The 25,018-nt window shown below is 36.5% G+C and overlaps 1 protein-coding gene across 2 annotated transcripts in view; it reads right to left on the bottom strand.

The window, feature by feature from the left end:
• LOC139463810 (WW domain-containing adapter protein with coiled-coil-like) overlaps positions 1-20,339 on the bottom strand; it is a 28,981-nt gene extending 8,642 nt beyond the window's left edge. The window contains exons 1-8 of one of the 2 annotated variants that reach the window (XM_071245133.1): positions 20,191-20,339; positions 20,000-20,033; positions 15,195-15,363; positions 13,756-13,946; positions 13,496-13,623; positions 12,782-12,870; positions 11,430-11,777; positions 2,452-2,535 (exon numbers count right to left, since the gene is read on the bottom strand). In XM_071245133.1, the coding sequence (XP_071101234.1) occupies positions 2,452-2,535; positions 11,430-11,777; positions 12,782-12,870; positions 13,496-13,623; positions 13,756-13,946; positions 15,195-15,363; positions 20,000-20,033; positions 20,191-20,231 (1,084 nt within the window). In that variant the 5' untranslated portion in view covers positions 20,232-20,339. The remainder of the gene's footprint in view (positions 1-2,451; positions 2,536-11,429; positions 11,778-12,781; positions 12,871-13,495; positions 13,624-13,755; positions 13,947-15,194; positions 15,364-19,999; positions 20,034-20,190) is intronic. The other variant, XM_071245134.1, reaches the window with a different exon arrangement.
• Positions 20,340-25,018: the final 4,679 nt, after the last annotated feature.

Here is a 25,018-nt window from a genome sequence, read left to right as displayed (position 1 = left end):
AAGTGTTTGGCACACACTATCAAAATGATGGGGAACAGCACCCAGATTGATGTCAGTGTATTGTAACTTATGTTTTCATGGTGAATACCTAACATATTTTTCAGGCAGTTGGTTGCTATACAATCTGTCTCAGTATACACTGGTGTTGACTAAATATGTATCATATATTATCATACTCATAGGGACAGTGTAACATATCTTATACGCAAGTGATATTTATCAATGTTAACAGTTACCATATTTTCTTGAGTATGGTGCACACTTTAAGACCCCCCCCCCCCCCCCCTCAAACACAGGGGTTGCTCATAATACATGCATTCAATGAGTTTTTTCTCCCAAATCAAAGACACTACCATGAGCATGTCAACATATCCATACTGAAGTATGCAAGTTAATCCTGTCAAAACACTATCTAGGAATAAAAAGTGTTCATTGTAAAACTGGACCTAAGTTTGTAATCTATCACATTACCACTATTAATGCCTTGAAACAAACCATAGTTTTCAGAGAATGTTTGGTTGGTTGGTTCGTTGTTTAACGCCGCACTCAGCAATATTCCAGCTATATGCTGGCGGTCTGTATAAATAATCGAGTCTGGACCAGACAATCCAGTGATTAATATCATGAGCATCGATCCAAGCAATTGGGATCGATGACATGCATCAACCAAGTCAGCGAGCCTGACCACCGGATCACGTGAGTCACCTTTTACGACAAGCAGAGTCAGCTTTTACAGCAAGCATGGGTTGCTGAAGACCTATTCTTTCAGAGAATGGATTTGTAGTTTGACTATTATTGACAGTAAGTCAACATTGGTTTTTGTAATCAAAATAAGAAGACTGCATACAGCCTCAAACATTGACCCCTCAAAGTGATCCATGTGAAAAGAATACTCTGCATTATAACAAAGTGCTATGCTTATGGTTATTATTAATTCAAATATGTATGGTAAAAGCTGCAGCAAAAATAACAATATCAAAATATTCTATTCCTGTTGAAATATATTTTTTTCTGACCTTTGCATCAAATTAAGTCATAATATAGGGCATTATTTATCAGAGACAAAATGTGTGTACAGACGATTGCTGTATCTCGCTTAGTTAAAAAGACAATTACATATGGTAATCAATGCCTACCATTACAAGAAATACAACTGAAATTTTAAATCATCATGTCTAGTGACGTTTTATTGACAACTTCAAATTTATGTAATCTCACCAGAAGCAATAAAATGTAGTTTTACATGAAGAAGCAATAGCACATTACACTTATGTACATTCCATACCCAAGAAAATATGGAACATCATGCCAAAACTTAGCAAGTTCCATTTTTAGGTGCAGGGGTCCTTGGTCCTTGAATTTGTTGCTCTGGTATTTGAGTCTACATGTTTAATAACCTTGTAATTCTTTAATTCTAAACATTAGGGTTATGACAAGAATGCCTTGACCTCGATGTTAAATTTAGAACACTGCTTGATTTTACAAGTATTGTGATGAATGCATTCAATTTTAGCATCATATTCAAGTGTATGACAGCTAAAATTTCACATGAACCTAATATCTCGTACATCAGAGACGACAAAACTGACACCAAAGGTAATTGAATAAGACCAAGGATGAGCAGAAATTTGCCACATTGAAGGGTTTTGCTATATGTCATCATAAGACTAGTAGAGTAGAAATATTGACTTCTATTGTTGATATTGACCAAAAAAAAATGAGTTGATATATTAACACCAAAAACTCCTGAAAGTGATGTCAAAGGACAGCTTCAGGCTACCAGACTTTTGGCACCAACTATATAGAAATTGTTCTGTAATTGGTACAAGAACCACCCTACTCATCCTCAATTATCCAGTGTATCTTATCTCCATTCTATGTAAAAGATATCCAGGACCCATTCCTCCACATAGCTTCATTATGGAAGTGACATCATCATCCATATCTCAATTATTACTAACTTAGCACTGAATTTCTCTCACTCATCAGCTTGAAATCAACAGCCAATAAAATTGCTTGTTACGAATGCAAGTTCAGGACAGATCCACATTCAACATCATGGTCTCGTGGGAACAAGCCCAGGTAACCATGATAACTGATTTTTTTGTCAAAAAGTTGTCTTTATAATTATGAGTATATTAACACAGGGAGCAAAGTCTTTACCAACAAGACATTCTCTGTTGTATTTGAGACGATATACCACAAGCCATGTTGAGTGTTCCGATGACATCGCCATTTCTTTCAATTGTGATAGAACAGTGTAAACTCATTGGCCATCTATTTTTAGCATAGATTATTTAAACCAGACACAAAATGAAGCAATGGTGGCAAATGGGTCCAGCGTATTTATCATGATGTAATGAGCATAAAGTACACCAGAAAACTGAGGAAATGTCCAAGAGGGGCCTCCTAGCTCTTCAAAGCTGTCCAACCAAGGTAAGAGTGTCCTACCTGTACATGATGATGCCTTGACTCCACGTGAACTGGTGGGAGTGCTACCTGGAGAGATCTCCATGTCGTCTGCATGATTAGAATCTGGAAGCAGAAGCAATGCAATCCTTCAACAAATGTGTCTACTGAGAAGAATCATCTCTTAAATGCATCGTGAAACACTGAATACTTGGTTTCAGTTTCTTCTAACTTCATCTCGTACAAATAGGAGATGACATCTTGACTTGATTCTTCTATTTTGTTTGGTTGTTGTTTACTGCCCCTCTCAGCAATATTGAAGCTATATGATGGCAGTCTGTAAATAAGTCTGGACCAGACAATCCAGTGATTGACATCATCAGCATGGATCAATGAAATTGGGATATGATGACACGCCTGAAACCAAGTCAACGAGTCTGACCACCCGATCCTGTTAGTCGCCTCTTCTGACAAGCATGTGTTCCTGAAGGGCAATTCTAACCCAGATCTTCACGGGTCTCTTCTATGAATCTTATATGATTCATTCGTTTCATTAAGAAACATTCACAGAACAGAACTTGTTTTATTTGAACCAGGCCAGAGTGAGTGAGTGAGTTGGAAATAATCCTGCCTTGAACAGTATTCCAGTTATATCATGGCTTGTCAGCTAAGTTAATGTGGGAGGAATGCAGGTCTTAGATGTTTACCACTTTGGTAAAACCCTCGAGCACATGTGTGGTGCTGCTTCACACGTACATCACAAAGTCTTAACATAAGAAGAAACCCTTAGAGTATGCAGGTTGTACATGTTTATATCACATTGTGAAATCAACAAGCAAAGGTATGGCGCTGCCTAACCAAGGATCACTATCAGGTTCAATCTTGAATTCTAATCTGCGCAGCGAAAGCCTCTTGTCCATCCATCCATGTCTGCACCATTGTTCGATAAAATGATTAAAAAGAACTATTTTGCCTTGTACTTTCAGTCAGCTGAGCTACTAATACCAAAACAACTCCCATTCCACTGAGATATTTATGACACAGACCAGTAACTATTTACATAGTCCAGGCAGGCGATCGGAATACATAAATGAACACAATATTTCAACTGACTGGCAGTTTGCAAAATGAAACCCAGCGTGCTCAACAGCAGGGGTTGATAATTTATGAAAAATGTTACTTGACCAAGGGCAAGAATGACCAACATTTTTACTTGCATGTCTTACAATGCATTTGCCCAAATTCAAGTTATTAACTTCAGCACAATGTTACAATTACAGAACTGAGAATCAGATACCCAAACGTAGCATTTTAGCGGGGGATCACTGCAGTGGATGTTCCACAAACTTTAGTCGACAGGGAATGGATACATATATCATAAATGTCATACTCGGACTCGTTAAAAGTCATATTTGTTGTAGTTTGACTATGTGTCAACAAAGTTTTTGTGATTGAGTGCATGTGTTACTGACCTATTCAAATAAAATATTTCATCAAAGCTAGGCCTAACGAAGCTTCAACAGTCAGCACTAGACCTACATCGCGTTATAAATTGTAAGAAATGTACCCGGTAGTCAACTGTCCGTCATTCAATTTCCAAGAAGCATGCGTCATATATGGAAGCGTTACTATGATTTATCAATGACACAAGCCTGGTTATCATTGTTGACCTGCCTGACATCGAGGTGTATTAATCCCACTGGTTGACTTATATAACTGTAAGCAAATAAGATTGCCAGTGTGGGACACTTGCAAAATATTACCCACTGAAATATCTTAACATGATCACATGATAGCATTCTCATGAAACCCTGTTAATTTTGTGTGCTCTACTTGTCCACGGGCATGCTAGAAAAACTATATGACTCGCTTGGCGTCTAAACTTTACTTGGCACGGGCATCAAGCAATGGTATTTTTTAAGCCCTGAAAAGGCTAACAAGGAGCATCCTAATTTCATACTGCCTTTTCCCTCGAACAGAATCTACACAATATATTAGATACAGACAACTTGTTACATCACACAGTTTTAAGTTCATATATTACCTCACACTGGTTCAAGATTCAAGGCCACCAGAATATAAAAGTATATTCATCAAATCACAGCATATCTGTTACAAATCTGAACATAGGTGATGCACAATATTCATTTAATTGATGTTATTGGTGGGTTTGTTTGATGAGGCAGTTTCATCAGGACACATGCTTATGTCAAGGCAATGGTAAAGTGCCAGGCAAACTGAACAATTACCGACTAGTTTACTGTTTTGTAGAAACCATTAGGGCCTCAAGAATACACAATGAGGCGAATACAATTCGTATCACGAACATTGGGAAACGAATATGAATAATAATCCACGAATACAGTAACAAATCAGCAGTTGATGTATTGTTTGGTATGTTCAGTGAAGCAATAACAGACAAAATATTTGACATGGTTTGTTAATTATTAATATATTATAAATTTCTATACTGCACTTGTCCAGGTGCTAGTATCTGCTCAAATGCGACAATGACCAGTGACCATAATACTGTCAAATTATATAGTATAAGAGTGTTGTCTTTTGAAAAATCTATGCATATAATATGTTCTTATGGATATTTTTATGTATTTTCATAAATATTCGATTCTAGTGGCCACGAATAACAAATTCAATTAATGAATGGATACACTATCATACAGTTCAATCGCGAGTGAATCGTAACAGCCCTAGAAACCATGGTAACAGCTTATACACCATCATCATTGTCACCATGACAAATTGCCTAATGTAACATCAGGGATAATTCTAGGGGGAGCCTCTAAATCTGAAAAAAGGCCCACATTTTCAAATCTGTTTGTTAGTTTGCTATTTAACGCTGCACTTGTAGCGGCCATAAAATTTTCGAGTCCCATGATGGGATTCGAACCACGGACCTTCTGATCAGAGGTCAGACGCTTTGTCCACATGACCAAAGAGGTTAACCCCGTCAGCAAGCTTACAAGGTGAGGATGTAATCTGTGGGATGACACCATGTCCTGCTCCACACTCGCCAGTCAACAGAAGGCACGTCCCAGGTCGCATAGTAGGGTGCTGAGGCTTATTTTGCTCAAATTTAATATGAATGTGCTCAGCCCCACCTTGGGCGCCAATGTAGCGGCCATAAAATTTCCGAGTCACCTGATGGGATTCAAACCACGGACCTTCTGATCCGAGGTCGGACGCCTTGTCCACATGACCAAAGAGGTCAACCCCGTCAGCAAGCCGACAAGGTGAGGATATCATCTGTGGGATGACACAATGTCCTGCTCCACACTCATCAATATTCCAGGTATATGACAGCAGTCTGTAAATATTCGAGTCAGGACCAGCCAATCCAGTAATTGACATCATGAGCATTGGTCTTCGCAATTGGGATCTGATGACATGCATCAACCAAGTCAACGAACCACCCGATCATGTTGGTCGCCTCTTACGGCAAGCACGGGTTGCTGAAGACCTATTCTATCCCGGATCTTCATTTTCAAATACAATGGGGCATTTTAACATTGCCCTGTATGGGTGTACTTCTGGAACAGTTGAAATTATAACATGAAGGGCCCATGTCAGAATGTTTTTAGAGTGAACATAACATAAACATAAACATAATAATAATGATGATGATAATAGTCCACTTATATAGACAATACACAATGTATGCTCAATGCACACAAGAAAGGTTTCAGTTCTGTCAATGAAGGCAAGCTTGCAATGTACAAGTAGAATTTTGGATTTGGATTTTTCAGGCTTCAAATTTATCATTTGTTTCTGATGTTTTCATTGCAAATTTAATATGGAACACATCTTCAAAATGTAGGAATGATGTCAGTGTACCCGTTTGGAGGTAAATTTGTGCTTGGACCATTATTTGTGACTGTCCGTCCCTGTGGACCAGCAAACAAATCACTGAATACATTGTCGATGAACAAAATATCGGTGATAATCAAAAAAAGAATATTCTTCGAACGAAGTCAGCTTGTCTTTTATCATCAGGGTTTACCATTGTTTATTCTTAGAGCAAGGAAATAACATTTTGCTTTGATTTGAGGTTAAATATCTATTTGATCTCGAACCAAAGTGAAATATTCCGAAAAAGAGAGAAAATAGTGACTGAACTTTATGTGAAAGACGTGTAGATCTATGAGAGATAACTTCAATGAATTTGTCAGCCATGAACGTACACTGCATTGAACATGATGTTAAAAGAATTAAAGCCAGGTAATTTTCATATGTTGTTTCATTTGTTGAAAGATGGGACTGACAAAACTTTGTTTAACATGTTTAAGGTCTGGTATTTTTAAGAGTTGCAAGTCCACTGCCAAAAGCCAAAGCCAAAAGGAACACTGCATGTATAATGAGTGAGTTGGGTTAATTGCAATGAATTTGGTCAAATCCTGCAAATGACTTTTATCTCAAATACATATTTATGAGATGCATACCTTTATATTACATACTGTGGTATTGAGATAAAAAAACAAAGAACAAAAGGAATTACAAAAAGAGACTCATCAATATGATGGCATTACAAACAAAACAAACGAGCAATACAATATATGCATCATGCCAATTCAGTAAAAAGAAAAGAGACTAAATCATCTCAAATATTCAATATCCAAATACTGGTAATACTTGTCCTCATTGAATTAGGGCAAGAACAAACCAGTGATCTACAGTGGATACATTTCAGAAAGTATGGTTCAATATCTCATCCAATTCATTTGAATAAGTAATTATCATGATTATACAGTTTTTTGGATGCAAATCTTTTTGTCCACACATACAAATTATGAATGGACACAAATACTATACATTGCGAACTCTTGGAAATGCAAAAAGGTTCAACAGTGTGAATGAAATAGAACTAATCAAAACAAAATTCCATGTTATATAAAACACTGAAATTCCACAGTGTCAATGGTTGATTTTCTTCCATAATTGCAATCCCAATCAAAAATTGGCTAAACATGCTACAGGCTTCTGATAATGTGCAATGATTGGACATTCTTGGAAATCATGCGCATCATTAGCACTAGCCCATGCCATTTTCACTAATGTTAAAGGTATCTAAGGGCTATCATCTGAGGGAATAATACTGTATGTTATCACTAATCAAAATGTTGAGAAATGTTGTCAGTACATGTCATCAGTCGGAGTCCAGTACAAATTTGTTCAGGCAAGTAAGCTCAGCTAGAAATAGTCCACATAACACTAAATTCTACAGCAAATGATGCTGAGAGCCATGTTCAACTTGCAGTCTCAAATGTTTTTGGCACAGACTACTTTCAGATGGTTCATGCAGTGTTTGTAAAAAGGAGGTACTGGTGTCTAAGATTTGCAATTGTAGTTACAATGTTTTTGAATCCACAGACCATCTAAATGTTTAAAGTTTAACATTGAGGTCATGACAAGGATCCCAACTTTGATCCTTAATATCAACACTGTAATCGTGAATATCAGAAAGTCTGCAAACTAATAGCATTGAGCTACATAAACACTATATGTAAACATGTTACACATGATACCAATATCCAAGTTCCTTGATTTCAAATGATTGTTGAAGTCTAAGCTAGATGGCAAATTACCACTTCCAAAAATGAAGAAGCAAATAGCACAGAGTGAAACAAATATGTTCAGCACCACTTTGACCAGCGTTAGAAATTGGCACTAGTCCTACAGTCCTTGCCAAACTGCCCAATGGTAAAGGTATCATAACGACTAGTAGACATTTGACCATTTTTTAGGGTTTTGCTATATGTTATCATTATAAAGACTAGTGGACGAAAATTGTTAGCTTCTAACACTGCAGTTTCAACCGTATGTCAGTTGTCACATGGTGTCAGCTTAATGTGTGAAGAAGGCCCAAGGTGACACTGATTAAGGCCATCTTTAACAGATAAGGCTACATTATCTTCCAAATAATAATACTGTTTCATTGACTCATCTGTTGATATACTTTCTTCAGAATTGAAAAAAAACCCACAAAACATCAAAGCTCTGAAATAATTTCATGTTTTACTTTTCATAAAAGTCATAAATGATTTTGGTGTTTCTGAACACCACATGACTCTCACTGTAGCTTTACAGCAGGAAACCAGGCAACAATAAGACTTCTCACAGGGTAGAGTTTCAGATCAATTCATTTTCTAGGATAATGATTATATTCCAAATATCCTAAAGATATTATGTTGAAGATATACTCTGATAGAAGAATGTCCAATCAAATGTTTATAAAAATTGTGTAATTGTCCCAATGCCATTAATCTTGAGCAAAATCAATACAGGATCATACACAATGTTGACTTAATACACATTTCAACACCCAACCCCTTGTACCGCACATATTCATTCTTCCTTGACAATATATTCTACTTTGGAAATTAAGTAAGCATCACTTTAACCACATACACTTGGATCCACAAATAGCTTCCAATACTACATCACACCAACTACTTGCCACCAAATAAAAACACAATCACTGAAATCTTTCTTGAGATAATTCACTGTTAAAAACATAAACATCATCAGGGCTTTTTTTAAATCAAGCATCAAGTTCCACTCAAGGGATTCTTGGCATAACCCATAAGTTCACTATTAAAGAATTAGGGGGTCTCTAGATTCAAACACCAAAGCAGCAGTTCAAGGACCCCCCATCCATCACCTCCATTAATTTTGAACAATGAATATAGTATTAGGCTTCATGTACATACCAAGTTTCACTTGCGACAAGGAAAGACACTGGCTTATGAACCATTGTCTTCCTGTTAATGTTAAAGGGGAAGTGTACACGCAAAAATCTCTTTCTCTCTTTTTCTAAACAAAACGCAATTTTAGAATTAGTTAGTATCTGTGTTTGAAAATATACACTCATTTTTTTTCACAGTGAAAGTAGGAAGTTCACAATAGTGTGAAAGTGATATGCCGTTATGAGGCCTTCGTTTTACGAGCCAAATAGGCCTGAGTTATCCCCCTTAGATTATGACGTAATTGGTGCCAATTCAACTGGGCCCCTGTCTATTCTCAACGCAAAAGATATCAAGGACCAGTTTGCGGTAAAACAACATGGTCTACGACACACTCCGGCGCAGTGGTGACTCAGCATAACACAATTCTGGCTGGCATCTGAGATGCTAGAATCACAAAACTGTACCTACACCACGTGAAGCGGCTCTAACAAAGCATGATGACGTCATAATGTTTATCAATTGGCACCAATGACGTCATATTGCAAGGGACATAAGCCATGGTGTTTTTGTTATGGAAATAGAACACTTGGAAAATGTGAAAAATATAAATCGTTTTAGTGCAAAAAATATGTTAATTAAATATGATGTTTTTATATTTTTGTCTATGACACTTCTATGTTAACACTTTTAATGTGGAAAAAGTACAAGAAAAAAAGGTTCATTTCCGTGTGAACTTGCCCTTTAAGACTTATTATCACTTGTCATCAGACCACAAGTTAACATCAATAACTTAATGGTTATTAGAGCATTAGAGGCCAATATGTGTCCCTAAATCTGCAGTATGTCAGTAAAACCTCCTGAATGTGAATATAAAAGATTACTAATTCATGGTAATACATTAACTAATGTGATGGCTTTGTGGAGTGGACTTGTGTATTACAGACAACAGGATCAATAAAGAGGAAGGGCCTCTTACATTTTGGCATGAATTCAAAGTAAAATTATCTCTGAAATTAAGAACTTTTTCAAAATCCTAATTAAAAAACATTTTCCCAAAAAATGCCAGCCAATGGCACTTAGTTTGGAATCTCAGACACATTCGTGAACTGACATGTGCTGTAACTGAATGACAGATTCTTTTGATACATCATACCTGTCATTACAAGTTAAACAATATTATTACAATCTGTGGTATGAAGTATGCCTTCGTCATAAGTAACGCAATGTTAAAAAAAAAGTATCACTATTTGCACCCTGTAAAGGTGCTCACAGTTTGCTGCTTCACGTAACTGAAGTTATTCCACATAAACAGTTGGCAACTTCAGCCACTCATCCAAAGCCAGAGTCTAGTAAAAATTCTTCTGGTCAAGGAAGATCACACAATACAAATCCATAAACAAAGACTAAAATTCACTGAAAGTAATTGCCAAAATACATTTTGGGGTGAGCAGACTCAAAAGGTTTTGGCCCAGAATGAATAAAACTTCACACATCGAACAATCAGAGCTGTCACAGATATCATTTACTGTTTCAAGACTTGTTCCTGTTTGATGTAAATAACAGAGTTTGACTTCGGGCACAATTCCAAAGCCTGGAGTCAAGTATAATGTCTTTATATCTTGTCAAGAAGCAATAATAACACTAAAACATGCTGAAAAATCATACCAAAGGATCAGTTCAGGATAATTTTTGAAACAGACTGAAATTCAACATTTAATATTTACCAAATGTCAAACTGGTAGGGTATCTTGAGTCATAGAATGTCATATCTATTAAGCTACTGCTCTGCCATATCTTCTTAGACAGAGTATGGTAAGCATGGTAAGATAATGAAATATTATTATCAAATATCAAGTTAAAGTCATACCTTTTACTCATAAATGCACACACATGGGCTTAAAATATTATAAAATCAATTGAAATTCATCAAGCAAGAACAAAGCAAATTTAACATGTCGAATAAACTTGTGGAATCAGCCTTGGGAACAAACAACGAGGTACAAACTACTTAAATTAGTCTCAAAAAGACAAGAAACACTGTTAGAGAGCATTTATGTGTCAGACTCAAAAGTGATTATCATACGGTAAGAGGGGCAAGCTCCATGGGAGTGAAAGGCCATAACAATGCTAATTAGGATTTCATGTTACGCAATCATATTCGACGTAACACCATCCACATTTCTCACTCAACGTTTGAACAATAATTCAGAAATAAAGGAAGACTTCATATGATAGTACCAAAAATATAAATTGAGATGTTTAGGGCAAATATAGATACACTGGACAACCAGCAGATATAGGAAGAAAAATTGTACTCACCATCATTTTTCTGTGGTGTCGTGTGTCCTATTGAGGACCGACTACTCTCACTCTCATGTCTCTGACGCCGACGCATAGGGTCCACAGAAGAGTAAGGATAATTGTTTTTTCTATGATCCGTATAGCCCTCCTTGTATGCTGAGCTATCAGAGGTGGAGTTTGCCCTCTGTAATAAGTTACTAGTCCTAAGGGAAGCTGTGTTCGACACGTCTTTAGAGTACACAATTTTGGGTCTGTCTGTTGGGGAGAACTTTTCAGAGTGTTTGACAGAAGAGTCTGAATTACTTCGGGGGTATTTGTCTGGTCTCTCACGTTCCCCACTTGAGGAATGTTTTGCCCCGTCATTGGCTGAAAGGGAAAAGCAACAGTATTAGATAACCAAATTATAGTGGTGCAGGTAACAATAATCACTGGTTACGATTTGTTTGGATGACTAAATTCTATTATTTGTCACCCTAACCTTAATAATCTATAATAAATATATATATAATATAAATGGCTTACAAACTTTGACAGAATATATGTCTCATAATATATATGATTGCAAACCCCTGATGGCTAGCTGTGTGTAGCCTGTAAAAAAGAAACAAACCCTGTTCAGTGGGTTTCAAGGTTTAGTTGTTAAAGCTTGAGGTCGCTTGCAGGTCAGAGATACTGACACATGTTGTGGATTATGACTTGAAACCCCAAATCATGGTCATATAATGAATATTTGGTTTTCACACATTTTGATTAAAAGTATGCTGATAAACTAACAGCATTTTCTGTTATGATGGAACACAAGTTTTACATACAGTGTGCTTAAGCAATTCATGCTCACCTGAAATGGAAACACAAAAATCTACAAGATGATCATGAACTTCTGAGACCTTGTCAACATTCATTGCCAAAACGTGACAATCGATTATCAATAAAACAAAAATGGAGGTTGATTCCCAAAACTTCCAGATTGACTATAAACTGAACTTTGATGACTGTCAGTGTTGATTATTGCCTGCCAGTCTTAACACCTTTTAGACAATGAAGTCAATGTAAACTACATTCTAATCACAGCCAACATCAAAAGAGCCCATATATATCACTCAAAAAAAGGAAAAGAACACCCCACTTTTTCATGTGACATTAACTGTAGTCATATTACAAAAATCAGGTGTTACTTCTATTGAGTGGTATGTATTTGAATAAATTTATCATTATTATTAGCAGAATAATTTAATTTTTTTATACCATTGCAGAACAAAATCAAAATGTAAGACATCCTGAAAGGTGACCAATGCATCCCCACAAGGACATACTTGTTGTATACTTATTTTTCATATATTTGCATGTAAAAGAGTAACGCAAACACTTACCTCTACTTGAGGAGGTTGTAGAGGAGGATGTGTACGGCTTGCCAGGCATCCGTCCATCCTTTGATCTGCTGTTGTCTGGGGTTCGTGGGCTGAAAACAGAACGACTGTGATAATACGGATCTAATTAAACAGCTGTAACTGTCATATAAGTGTGTCTCCAGTACGGAACTAGTTCATATCATTTCTTATTTTGTTACCAGGAAATGTCTGAAGCAAAATTTTTATTAGTGTCCACAAATAAGTTTACAAAATAAAGGGAAAATGCCAATGGAATATTATATCACAAGTAGATGATAATAACTTTACTGAAGGACAGGTTTTTGGTCTGTTATGAACTTTAGACAATAAATACAAGGAGTAAGTATTTATGAATCATTTCCAGTACGACAGGTAACAAATTCAACTGCTATGTACTGGCAACAGAACAATGACATGCATCAGCAAAAAACTCATTTTCCATCTTGAAATAAAGACATGACCATTTCCACTTGAAAAGAAGACCCCTCCATCATCAAACTGATGGCAGTGATCGCACCATGTTTACTTCTATCAAGAAACACACAAAACTCAATTCATGCACATGTAACCTTTTGGGCTTTTCTAAAGTTTCAAACACCAATATTTCTTGTGGTTTGATTGACAGCAGGAATTGAATCAAGTCATGTTAGCTTGTGGAATACTGCCTTGCTCTCACCGAATAAGAGGGCATCTTACCTATCAATCCATTCCTTTGGTTTTTCCCACTGAGAGACTTCAGTTCTACAGTTGTAGTAGTATCGTTTCTTGGAGGAACTGATGTGTTCAGACCAGTCTCCAAACACTCGTACTGCCGACTTCTGAACCTACAAGGAGATAACACATCATGCATTTCTGACCGCAAAATATTTAAAACTACTTATGAAAGAGCTAACCCACGTACGCATGATCAGCATTATCCATTCAGCTTTTGCTGGGAAACTTTGGCATGAACTGACCTCCGCTCTGTCCTTGGTGTCCTTCTGATCCTTGGAGACATTCTTGAAGGGTCTGTCATGATTGTTTTGACTGCTGCTCCCTGCTCCACTGTAGCCTTGTCCATTCCCCCCTCCCCCTCCTCGGCTGCTACTGGTGCTTGTGGACGATGACATTTGGTGGTTGCTCTTCTCCCACTGACCACTGGGTCCACCTGACATTGAGGAGAACATATAGAAAAGTTAAAACTTTTTAAATAATCTCTTCAATTCAGTAACCATTAATCTCTTCACCAACTTATTAACCATCAATCTCTTCATCAACTTTCTGTCAATCTCTTCACCAACTCAATAACCATGAATATCTTCGTCAACTCAGTAACCAGTGTCTTAGTGTCATATATTGCAAAAGCAAAACTGAAATATATTGAGAAAATTTTGTTTGGTACAAGATGCTTGTAACTCAAAGGCGATTACAGCTCGTCCCCAGTTTAATTTGAAGCAGTTTTATGTAAAAAAGAATTTGTCCTGATTTGAACTAGTCTCGAGACTAGCAGACCAGTCTGACCCTACTTAGTCCAGTGTCATTTTGAAATGCCATCAACCAAGTCAACAAGTATGATCACCTGATTGTTTGATTTAATACTTAAGACCAGCATATATAATAATAACAGAGATGCCAACCCTAATTGAAGCTTTGGAGTAATAAGTGGGGTAAAAAAGTGTAATTTCATGTGAAAAAGAGTAATGTTAAGTGTATCATGCTATGCAGGTTTTAACGCTTAGACATTTTCATTATGCATACATACATGACATACATGAAACATGGGTACACATGATGCTAGTGATATAAGTGCACACGAGGGCAGCACTATTTTGAAAAATGGGGATAATGCTCAAATTTAGCAGAAAAAATTACTCTGCTTGCATTTGATTGATTTATTGTGATTATTTCTCGAAATTCAAAGATTCAAAGCAATCCATGAACATAAACTATTTTTTTATAAAATGGCATCAGTAACACTGCATGTAGTCATGTGGTCAAAGCTCCACACATCCATAAAATTTGTCGTGTAACAATACCTTATTAACTCTTATCACAATGTGGAAAGACAATGTGGTGTTTACAAGTTCCAAAGAAATATTTGTGTACATGCAATTAGTCCCATGAAGAATGCTTCACGTCATGGCTGCACTAACAATTTGCCTTCTGATATTTTCCACATGAAATTAATGTTATCGTGAAGAAAAAGTCAATGACGTAACTTTAAGCTAAAAAGTGTAATAATTTCAACAAAAGTGTACTGGATCGCAATCCGTCACACAGCTCTCACTACAAAACATGCAAACATAACAGCAGAATGAAACACCATTATCAAGCTAGATGAATGTTCCTCCAAACATTTTGGCATTCACAGTTGAAAAGAATAACATTCGATAAACATGATAGCTTGCAGGCCTACCTCTTTTCTCTTTATTCCTCTCAATATAAGAAGACTTGTTCTGATATCGGGGACTCGGATGGCTGCCAGGGACATCTTCTCTGGCTCGGTCATCATGAGAGTCCCGTCCACTTCGCTCATACCTGTCGCTGAACAATCCCCCAAGACCTTTGGACTGATACTGCATGTTCTGGAACGAGAGTGCGTGTGGTGAGTTTAGCTGAGCACCATTTGGAACAGAATTTCCGATGTGGGAAGAAAGCCCAAATTGATGCAGGTTGTTTACCAAAATGGTGAAAGCCACAAGCAACAGGCAAAACATACTGTCCTTCTGGGAAGAGTAACCAGGCTATTCGCATGAACAATGAAGGAAGTATATGGTCACAATCTTTGTTTTATGGTTGAAAGATTGTTTTTCGGACAAATAAGCTTTGGGAGGTCAAAATAACTAAACTGATCTACAGTAGCTCAATAGCTTATATTTCATGCTAACATTCTTTGGTTTGATGGGCTTAGCATGGTAAACAAACTTCAACAATGAAAGATTGCAGTTGGGCATACAAAAACAAATTCAAACTATTATTATTTTTTATCAAACTAAGTGCTTGTGGTAAGAATTGTTGAGTATATTGTCTTAAATTCGGAATTCTTTCATAAATTCTTAAATTTAGGCTCATTTTGCAAGGCATTCTGATTTCAACTTGGTTGGTTTGTTGTTTTACGCTGCACTCAGCAATATTCCAGCAGTCTGTAAATAATTGAATCTGGACCAGACAATCCAGTGATTGATACATGACCATCGATCCACGCAATTGGGATCGATGACATGCATCAACCAAGTCAGCAGTCCTGACCACCCTATCCCGTTAGTAGCCTTTTACGACAAGCATAGTCGCCTTTTACGGCAAACATGGGTTCCTGAAGACAAGACATTAATGTACCATTATAATGTAAAGCAGTGTATTTGCTGAAAATTTATACTGATACGTCAGACTGATAATGACACAGGGAAGTTGGAAATAAATTATCACTCATTGAAACAGGAAGGTGATGTAGCCATGGGTTGTCACAAATCAATGCACTGGGAATTTAAACATGATAATATGGTACATGTGAGGAAATGCCTGCCCAAGTGTCAATTTGTGTTTTTATTGTATTGATTTAAAAAAAGTCTTGTGTCCTAACTTCTGTAATTACCCAGCCTGATTACTAAGACTAAGGATTATCACCTTTCAAAATAAAGAGCTTAATCATGATAATAGTATCACAAATATCTGATAATGGTAAACAGTTGTGCAAGTTCAGCACAAACTGGTTGAAAGCACTGAATTAATTTCAGGTTTTCCAGGGTTTTAGATTACCGTAGTTCATATTCTAGGACACTAAATTTTGTCTGAAGGATTCTTTTCAAAATCGGCTGTCATATCAAGGAGTGAGGTAGGAATTATTGCCTAACGCTGCATCAGCAATCCTGCAGCTCTTCAATGGGCCATAAACAATTTAACTCAAACATTTTCTCGAATGTCTGAAGGTCATATATCTTGAAAAATCACTGTCATATCTTCCCTGCAATGCCTGTTAACTGGCCATCTGTTACCTTTTCTGAATTTCATCTAAACTTGCCCGAAGCAACGTGTATTATGAAGTCTGTGGATGACAACAGTTTGGGCTGGCTAAAAGGATCGACAATTGGAATAAACGTCGACAAGAAGAAATAATAACATTATATTAATCATTGTTGTCATGGATATTATCTTACATAAACTATTGTAATGAAATAGATTTTAGATTTACTGAAACTTGTTATTGTCAGTCATGTCAATTGCCAAAGACGAAAAGCAACTGTTTTTGTCATAATCCAAATGTTCACAAAGTAATCCATTGACAAATGTCACTCCTTCCAGTGGTGTGAAAAATTTTGATTTATTTCTTAAAGTTTACTTCATCGACATTTATTGATCAATATTTAGTTAGCGATTATCAATCTCTGTGATCTATAACAACTGAAGACAAGAGGCCAAGTACCATCATAAATAGCAATAAGTCCATTACAATATTTTGATGGCCATGTGACACAAATATTTTTCAAGAACATGGAAACCAGGGCTTGAAATTAGAAACAACTCAGAAGTTCCCAAAGGCACTGGACCTGTTTTTTAGGGGTGCCATTTTCAATTTAGGTGTCCCATGTCTATATTACCCATTTATTATAACAAACAGCGATAGTCTGCTCGGCTTTTCACAACAGTCAACATGAATAACCCTTTCCGTTTGAAAAGCAAGACCTACGTAATGTTTGTGCTATTCTGTCCAAAAACCAGAAAGCCGCAAATAGAATTCCTTAATGGGAACACCTACTTGCAGGACATTAGGATATAATATGCTCTCTGTGATAGACGACACATTACCATCCAGATTAAAACAAGCTATTTGACTTAAGCTGTCCTTTTGATCAGACTTCTGTATACAACAAATACATTTCTCTGCACAACACACATTCGAAGAATTAGAATGTATGAATTCTGCAGTTGTCAAAATATACTCAATCAATAACAGATTGCTTCAGATGAGTGGATCATATTTTCTCAGATCATGCTGATATCTTACGACTCCTTCCTTATCAAATGTGAAACGTGACAAAAACTAGTAAACTTGCAACTGGTTCTATGAGAAATGGTATGGCCATCAAAATGGACTCATGCTGCAGCCATGAATAATCATATTGCTGTTGTTTCACAGCAGACAGTAAATCAAGCCTGGGCCAAGGATGCCTGCAGCCGATAGCATGAGCAATTATCAAGGTGTTGACATGGTTGAGATATGCGACGTTCAACCAGTTCACATATCATGTTCACCTGATCCATAATATCGTTGAGACCAGACCTAGGATACCCAAGTGGTAATGTAGAAATAAGTAATACACCTATCTATGGTTTAACTACAGGAACCAAAAACAGAAGGAAAATGAAATGTGTCCATACTCTTGTGCACATGGAGTAGGAAGATATGAACATGGATCTACCAACTATCATGAATTCAATTACATGTATCACGAGGTAGGGGTCCATAAGGGGTCTACATTTATCCACACATAATCATTGCAGGGGACCTATACTGTGGTCTGGAATCACCACTGGTGTGGGATCAGTGATTCAGCTAACCTACAACAACGTCAGTCTACCCAGATGACATCTGGGTACATGTATGGAAGAGAATGATAAATACTAATACAAAAGGAACTGCTAAATCTGTTAACATGAGGAAAACTCAAATAGATCATTCAAACAAAGAACAGGATTCCAACTTGGTTAGAAATAAACAACTTAGGACATTTCATTACTCGATCATAATGTTACTAAAGAGCAATTTTAAAGAACACAAGTGGTCTGAGTGCTTTGAAAATTAATTCCTTTAATTCCTGAAGTATTGTTAATATTCAAACCAAAGTGTCCTCCACAGAAACTTCACACAATTTGAGAGTTACAACTTTTTAGATAATGTTTAGTAATTTGCAAACTTAAAACTGTTGCATAGTTTTCAGATTTTAGTTACTGGAGGGTGTGTTTGACACTGTAGGCAGTTATGACACCATAGATAGCAAGACTAGTTTGATTACTGCAGTTTGTAGTGAGCGAGTATAGTTTTATGCCGTTTTTAGCAATATTCCAGCAATATCGTGTCAGGAGACACCATAAACAGGCTTCACACAAGCAGTCTAGCCTACCCTTGAATCCCCACAGCAGGAACATTTAAGATGACTGTATTACATACATAATATTGAGAAGGTTTTCTCAGCAGCATCATTGATATCTTGCCAAAGAATATGAGTCAGAGAAAAGAGAATGGCAACATGACCATGATGACATTTTCCTGACTTTATCACTTTTCATAAACATGATAAAACATTCATCACAAATTTTGAAAAGCATTTGTAGGACATTATGTATCAATCAGTCAATGACCTAGAATTTGAACCATGATATAGGACACTTATCATAATTCAGCTGGGCCTAAGTTGCAGTTTTGGACACCAATAACAGGTCAATTTTCAAAGGCTTTCAGGCTCAGTAAAGAAAGAGGGATCCACTACCATATCTGCAAGCATGATCATTGCACAGTTCAGGATCTGAACTTCGGTTGTTATTGTTAAAAAAATCAGTTAAAAAGTCATGAAAATACCTCCGCACAGCCTCAAAACAAACCTCTTTGACAGTTCAGAATTATGTGTTTACTATATTGATTATCCTTCAAACCATGTCAACTAGTAACATAACCAATAGTTTCCCTCATCTTTTTAGTAGACCCTTAACACTTACATGGCTCTTCTCAAAATGAAGTGCTAGAATGATCAGATGTTTAGCTCTAGTCATACATGAACTAACGTGCATTCCTGTACATGCGGTCTAACAGCACTATACTACCCATGCGCTGGCCTAGAGACCAGGGTCTATGTCACTATCATTTATACTAGAAACTTCAATTTTTTGGTCATTTAATAACAAATACGTGATCACCTCCCACAGTATAAATATATGTTTGCATATCTATTTGGATATGGATGTTAATTAGGAGATCTTACACCTTAATTGAGTTCACACTTCACTTATTTGAACCCAAAATATGTCATTCATTTTCGTCAGTTTTCAAACGACTTGGAACACAAAATACGATTGATATAGCTTTGGGAATAGTTGATTATCATCTATATTGTGAAAACTACTTTGAAGTTTATATAATTTGCAAAACATGGGCATATTTTATTGACACATTGCTTTGTCTGACCCCTCCCATTCATTATTTGCTTCTTTGAACCTATCGACCTTTACCTGATGCAGATGGGTGTCCTTTCTGTCAGCAAACCTGCAAAAGAATAAAATCGGCATTATCATCTTGTAATAATTGCATATAAACCGATAACTGAAGAATTTTAACGGTTTCCTGAGAAAATTTGACAACAAAGATGGCGGACTGCTCCTGGGGATTTTGACAAGTGGACATTGAAGGGAAAGATCATTACCCATCATTGAGTCTTGGTTGTTTCCTTGCATGCATTACCATTAATGCTACTTAAAAAATAATGTTTTGCAATGCAAAGAAACGTAAACTCGCTGTTTTCGTGAGTTTTTGGGGCACCCTACGCGTCTGCATTCGACCCATTTGACGCCATATTACATCCGGGACATTCAACATTTTTGACACTAAATTATTATCGAAGACAATAAATTTTATAATTTCAACACGGTTTGGCTTTCCTAGGTAATAGATAGCCTCTAGTTTATCTTAGATTAAAATAGCTTTCTAAATTAGAAAAATTATAGTCATGTGACTCTCATTGAGCGCCGCAGTGCGGTCAAGGTCACTGTGACATTGGACGAGGAGACAGCAAGTGTTTACTATCTAACTTTTTTCTTGCTGTTTTTCAATTCTACAAAATTCGTAAACGAATTTAATGATTTGCTGAATATTCATGCCTATATGTATTTCATTTTTATGTGATTAATTGTCTCCATTAATGTAGATACGTGGAAGAATTTGATTCTCAAAACGGGCACCTGCATTTTCGTTTTCCATCATCAATGTTTTCTTTTTCAGTGTTAGTTCTCTGACATTTAGGGCTGTGATTATTGCTATGCAGTCTGCTTGGATTATTTACCATTGCTATGTTTGTTTACCTGTTTACATGAGATTTGTTTCAGAAATCTTTTTTATGAAACTCAGGCGACATAGTCCACAAGTCAAGCACAAGCAACAGAAATCTTTCTGACCAGAAACTACGAAGCAGAATTGGTTCAACAAAACATTTTCAGACCCTGTTTATCTGTTGAATGACTGCTTGTGGTTTTGAATTAATTTCGTTGGTGAGCTTTTTTTCTGCTTTTTTCTTTGGGGGTTGGGGGGATTACTGAAGTGCTCGCATAACATTCAGATAGGCCTATTTCACAAGACAATGGTCTCATACTGCTAGCAAATAAGTTTTCCGTATGTCATATGGGATTATAGATCTATTTCTTTTTCAGTAGATTTGACCTCTTACATATATCCCTGTGTTATGGGTTTTTGGACGCTTAAGAAACGTTCATAGTTTACTCTTTAAACAACTTTAAAACATCTCATTCACTTATAAGAGACAATTTTTTATCAAAAACAAACCATTTGAGTATATTCAATGTCTGTGTGATGTGACATCACCCGTTATAGCGCCAGTAATCAGGATAAACAAGGCTTTCCGAAAACGTACTACATCCGAAAACCTATGATCAGATGATATATGAGTTATATGTTAAAACCTAAGCATTCTTGACCAAAAGAATGTTTACTGAATTGATGCTTTGCATTAGTCATGCTTAAGTCATTGAGATTGTAACAATTCAATGTTTGATGCATCTATGCTATGAGTATTTAAGGTGATGTCTTAATTAGTGCTGGGACGATACATCAACTGTGAGATCCGATACGTATACACGATAACTTACACCAAACGATCCCTTACTCATGATCACGCATTACCCAGCTAACAATTTCACATTGTCAAAACGTTGTGGTAACGTTAGGGATATTACGTCCGTCTGACGATATTCTGTGGACTCCCAGTTATGTTGTCACAACGGTGTGGGAACGTTGTATTTTACGGTGTGGCAATGTTATGATATTACGTCCCTACTACGTTATTCTGTGGTCTACCATGGACGTTGTCACAACGGCCCGAAAAAAACTTTGTGTTGGAAGGATGAAATATGTTGTCACAACGTTATGTCATGGCAATACCAAGCGAAAATGTTGTAAAAAGATACCCATAACATTTCATGACATGTTCCAGAAATGTTTTGGAATATGCTTTAGTCAAGTGAATGTGTATGATTTGAGATACCCTTTACCAATGTTTTAAAACCAGGGCGTTTAATGCCCAGTTAACATAACAGTTAGGTCGTGTTCAAAACGTTAAAACACCACTAGATACATATGACTATAAAAAATAGTCAGACACCATTATCCATTAGGTTTTACTGAAGGAAACAAAATAAGAATGCCAGACATGGTAAGGGCTTGACAATATATTTTGGGGAGGGTCGGGGCCTGGAATTTTATCGTAAAATGAATTGTAGCGGAAATATTTTGACAAAAATAATTTTAGACTGGTGGAAAAAAAGAAATTGCCTGTGACAAAAATGACATAGATCTAGTTGCAAGGTGTTTATTTTCAGGAACACAGAGTTAAATAAAAACATATATCTGTTTTTGTAGTTGCTACCGAAAAAATACGTAATCTCCATAGAAAATGTGCATGCGACGTCACCATTCAACAATGAACCTCAAGACATTTTTGTGTGGATTTTTTAATATTATTAGATAATTGAAGATTTTTACTCTTTTCAGAATTATTGATTGCCAGAATCTTCTTTCTTTGGTGATGTCTTTATCCATTTTCCTGAAATACAAACAATTTAATAAATGTCGGTATTTGAAATATGTATGATGAGAAACATTCAATTGGAGATAAAGCTTTATCAATATTTCAACAATAACGTATAATATGCAAGTGTTTGATGGAAACATCTTTTAACATTCAGACACATCAAGAATAGTGTTGAATACAATATATTCTTAGCGTTCATTTAAAGCCACAAAACCACCAACGTATATAGACCATGAAATTTAACAACTGTACTTACGTTATCATAATTCACAGCCCAGGGTTTATTTGGTGTATTCCTCAATGATCCAACATTCCTGATTTTATGTCCTGGAAAGCAAATATTTCTCCAAAAAGATATCATATATTGTATACTTGTCTAAAATTTAGGAAAAACTGTAAAATTAATGTTCACATGTATAACGTCGGATCCGAAATATCTCAGGCTACAGATATAAGTAACAAAATTATTCCATAATTGACTTTCATAATAAACCAACACCTAATGTAATTTTGTTTCCGAATCAAACTCCAGTCTGAAAAGAAAGGCATATTAGCTAGGCAAACCAGTGATTGATATTATGAGCCACGTCCCACAACCTCAATCCGTGTACAATGACACACAACCAACCCTCATTTTGTCACCCCTCAGCTGTTACTTCAAACATGGATTATTGGGGACCTATTCTTAACCGGAATCCAAACGGGAATAGATATATTAAACATGTATTGTAACTAATTACGACTCACATATTCATTGCTGCACTGTTTATCTCTACAGTATGATCAACAGCGAGCATTGTAACCAGACTTGTTCTGTTTTCGATCACCATTTTATTCTCTCTCATTGTCCAAAAGTTTCAGAGAACAAAGTATCATATGAAATTTATTTCTTACTACATGTATTGAACATAATACAGATCAATATCGTTAAATATTATTTTGTGGTATGGTAGCCTATATGGCAACATATGAAGATCAAAAACTGAACAAATATGGTTGCTATCAATTTCATTGTATTTTTCATTGGTGCACAGTGGCTACACCTTTCTCACCTTAATAATCAACAAACAATGACCAACCTGCAATGCATACGTTTATAGGCGTATACGCTTACGATCGAAACCTGAACGTTATGACAGCCACAAAACATCGCCAGACTGAATTCTGGTTAAACATATATACTGATAGCTATATACTGACGTCACTTAACGAGGCACCAAGGCTTTACTTTTCAGTAGTCGCTCTCACGCCCCAAAATATGCATTCCAATTGTTTGATTGTAATATTGCTTGTAGCAACATCTAGTATACAGATTACTTCGTAAATAGATGTATATGTTAAAGAAAAATATAACTAAGAGATGGTAGACCTGCAAGTTGTTTCCTAAACATTATGTACAATTTTTTTTGTGATGTCTAAAGTACAACATCATCACGTTAATTTGCAATGTTGTTGTTACGTTGTGGAAGAACGTTACAATGTAACGTAATACTTACGTTGTCATAGAGACATGCAATTACGTTCTGCAGATTTTAGTATTAAGAAATGAAAATTCAAATTCTGAATATATATAGGAAAGTAATGCATTACTGCCTTGGTATTCCGACGATATCAGGTTGAGTTTGATGTAGCATCGACATTTCAGAAACGTAGTTACAAAACATGATATTCAATGCACGTTTTCACAACATAAATGTGCAACATTGTTGTAGTGTTGTGACAATGTTGTATCATGACAATCCACAACCTTACCACAACATTGTGACAACGTAGTGTATTAGCTGGGAAGCCATCTTTTTCATAGACAGGATGACCAAATACCTGGCACACTGACGATTTACATTTGGCAGTGTCAAGTATGGCAAACACTTAAGGTCAGAATCAATATTTTTTACTTTGTGTGTGACTGATCGATACCTGTATCGAGAAGTAAAAAAATCACGATCCACTGATGCATCGGTGTATCGTCCCACCAGTTGTCTAAATATTTCATGTTGAAATGATACAGGTATAACAACTGGTGACATGAAATGGTATGAATAAAATTGTAAAATACTATGTTCTGCTTTCATGTACAAAGGGTCTCTACCTTCAGTGGGGGGCACGGGTGGCCCAGTCGTCTAAGGCGCTGCAATTCGCTGTGCAGAGTTGCGTCCCTTGGGCACGCCAGAAACCTATGATTGGGGGTTCGAATCCCGGTTCGCCCCGATTATGTTTCTAGGTTTGTCAGCACCATACCCGTGCTCGTGGGTTTCACTGAAGTGTTAAACGTCTGAGACTCGCATCACTTCGGGCTTTCCTCCCACATTAAGCTTACACGCCATGATATAACTGGAATACTGTTAAAAGCGGCGTTAAACTCACTAAAACTCACTCACTCTAGACTACCTTCAGTTTTATTACTTTACTCTAATCTTATTAAATATCATTT

This window comes from Haliotis cracherodii, unplaced genomic scaffold, assembly GCF_022045235.1.
Source record: "Haliotis cracherodii isolate W230 unplaced genomic scaffold, xgHalCrac1.p SCAF_16, whole genome shotgun sequence".
Lineage (NCBI taxonomy): Eukaryota > Metazoa > Mollusca > Gastropoda > Lepetellida > Haliotidae > Haliotis > Haliotis cracherodii.
Note: the sequence above shows the minus strand (reverse complement) of the source record. Positions and strands in the feature narration are given on the sequence as shown.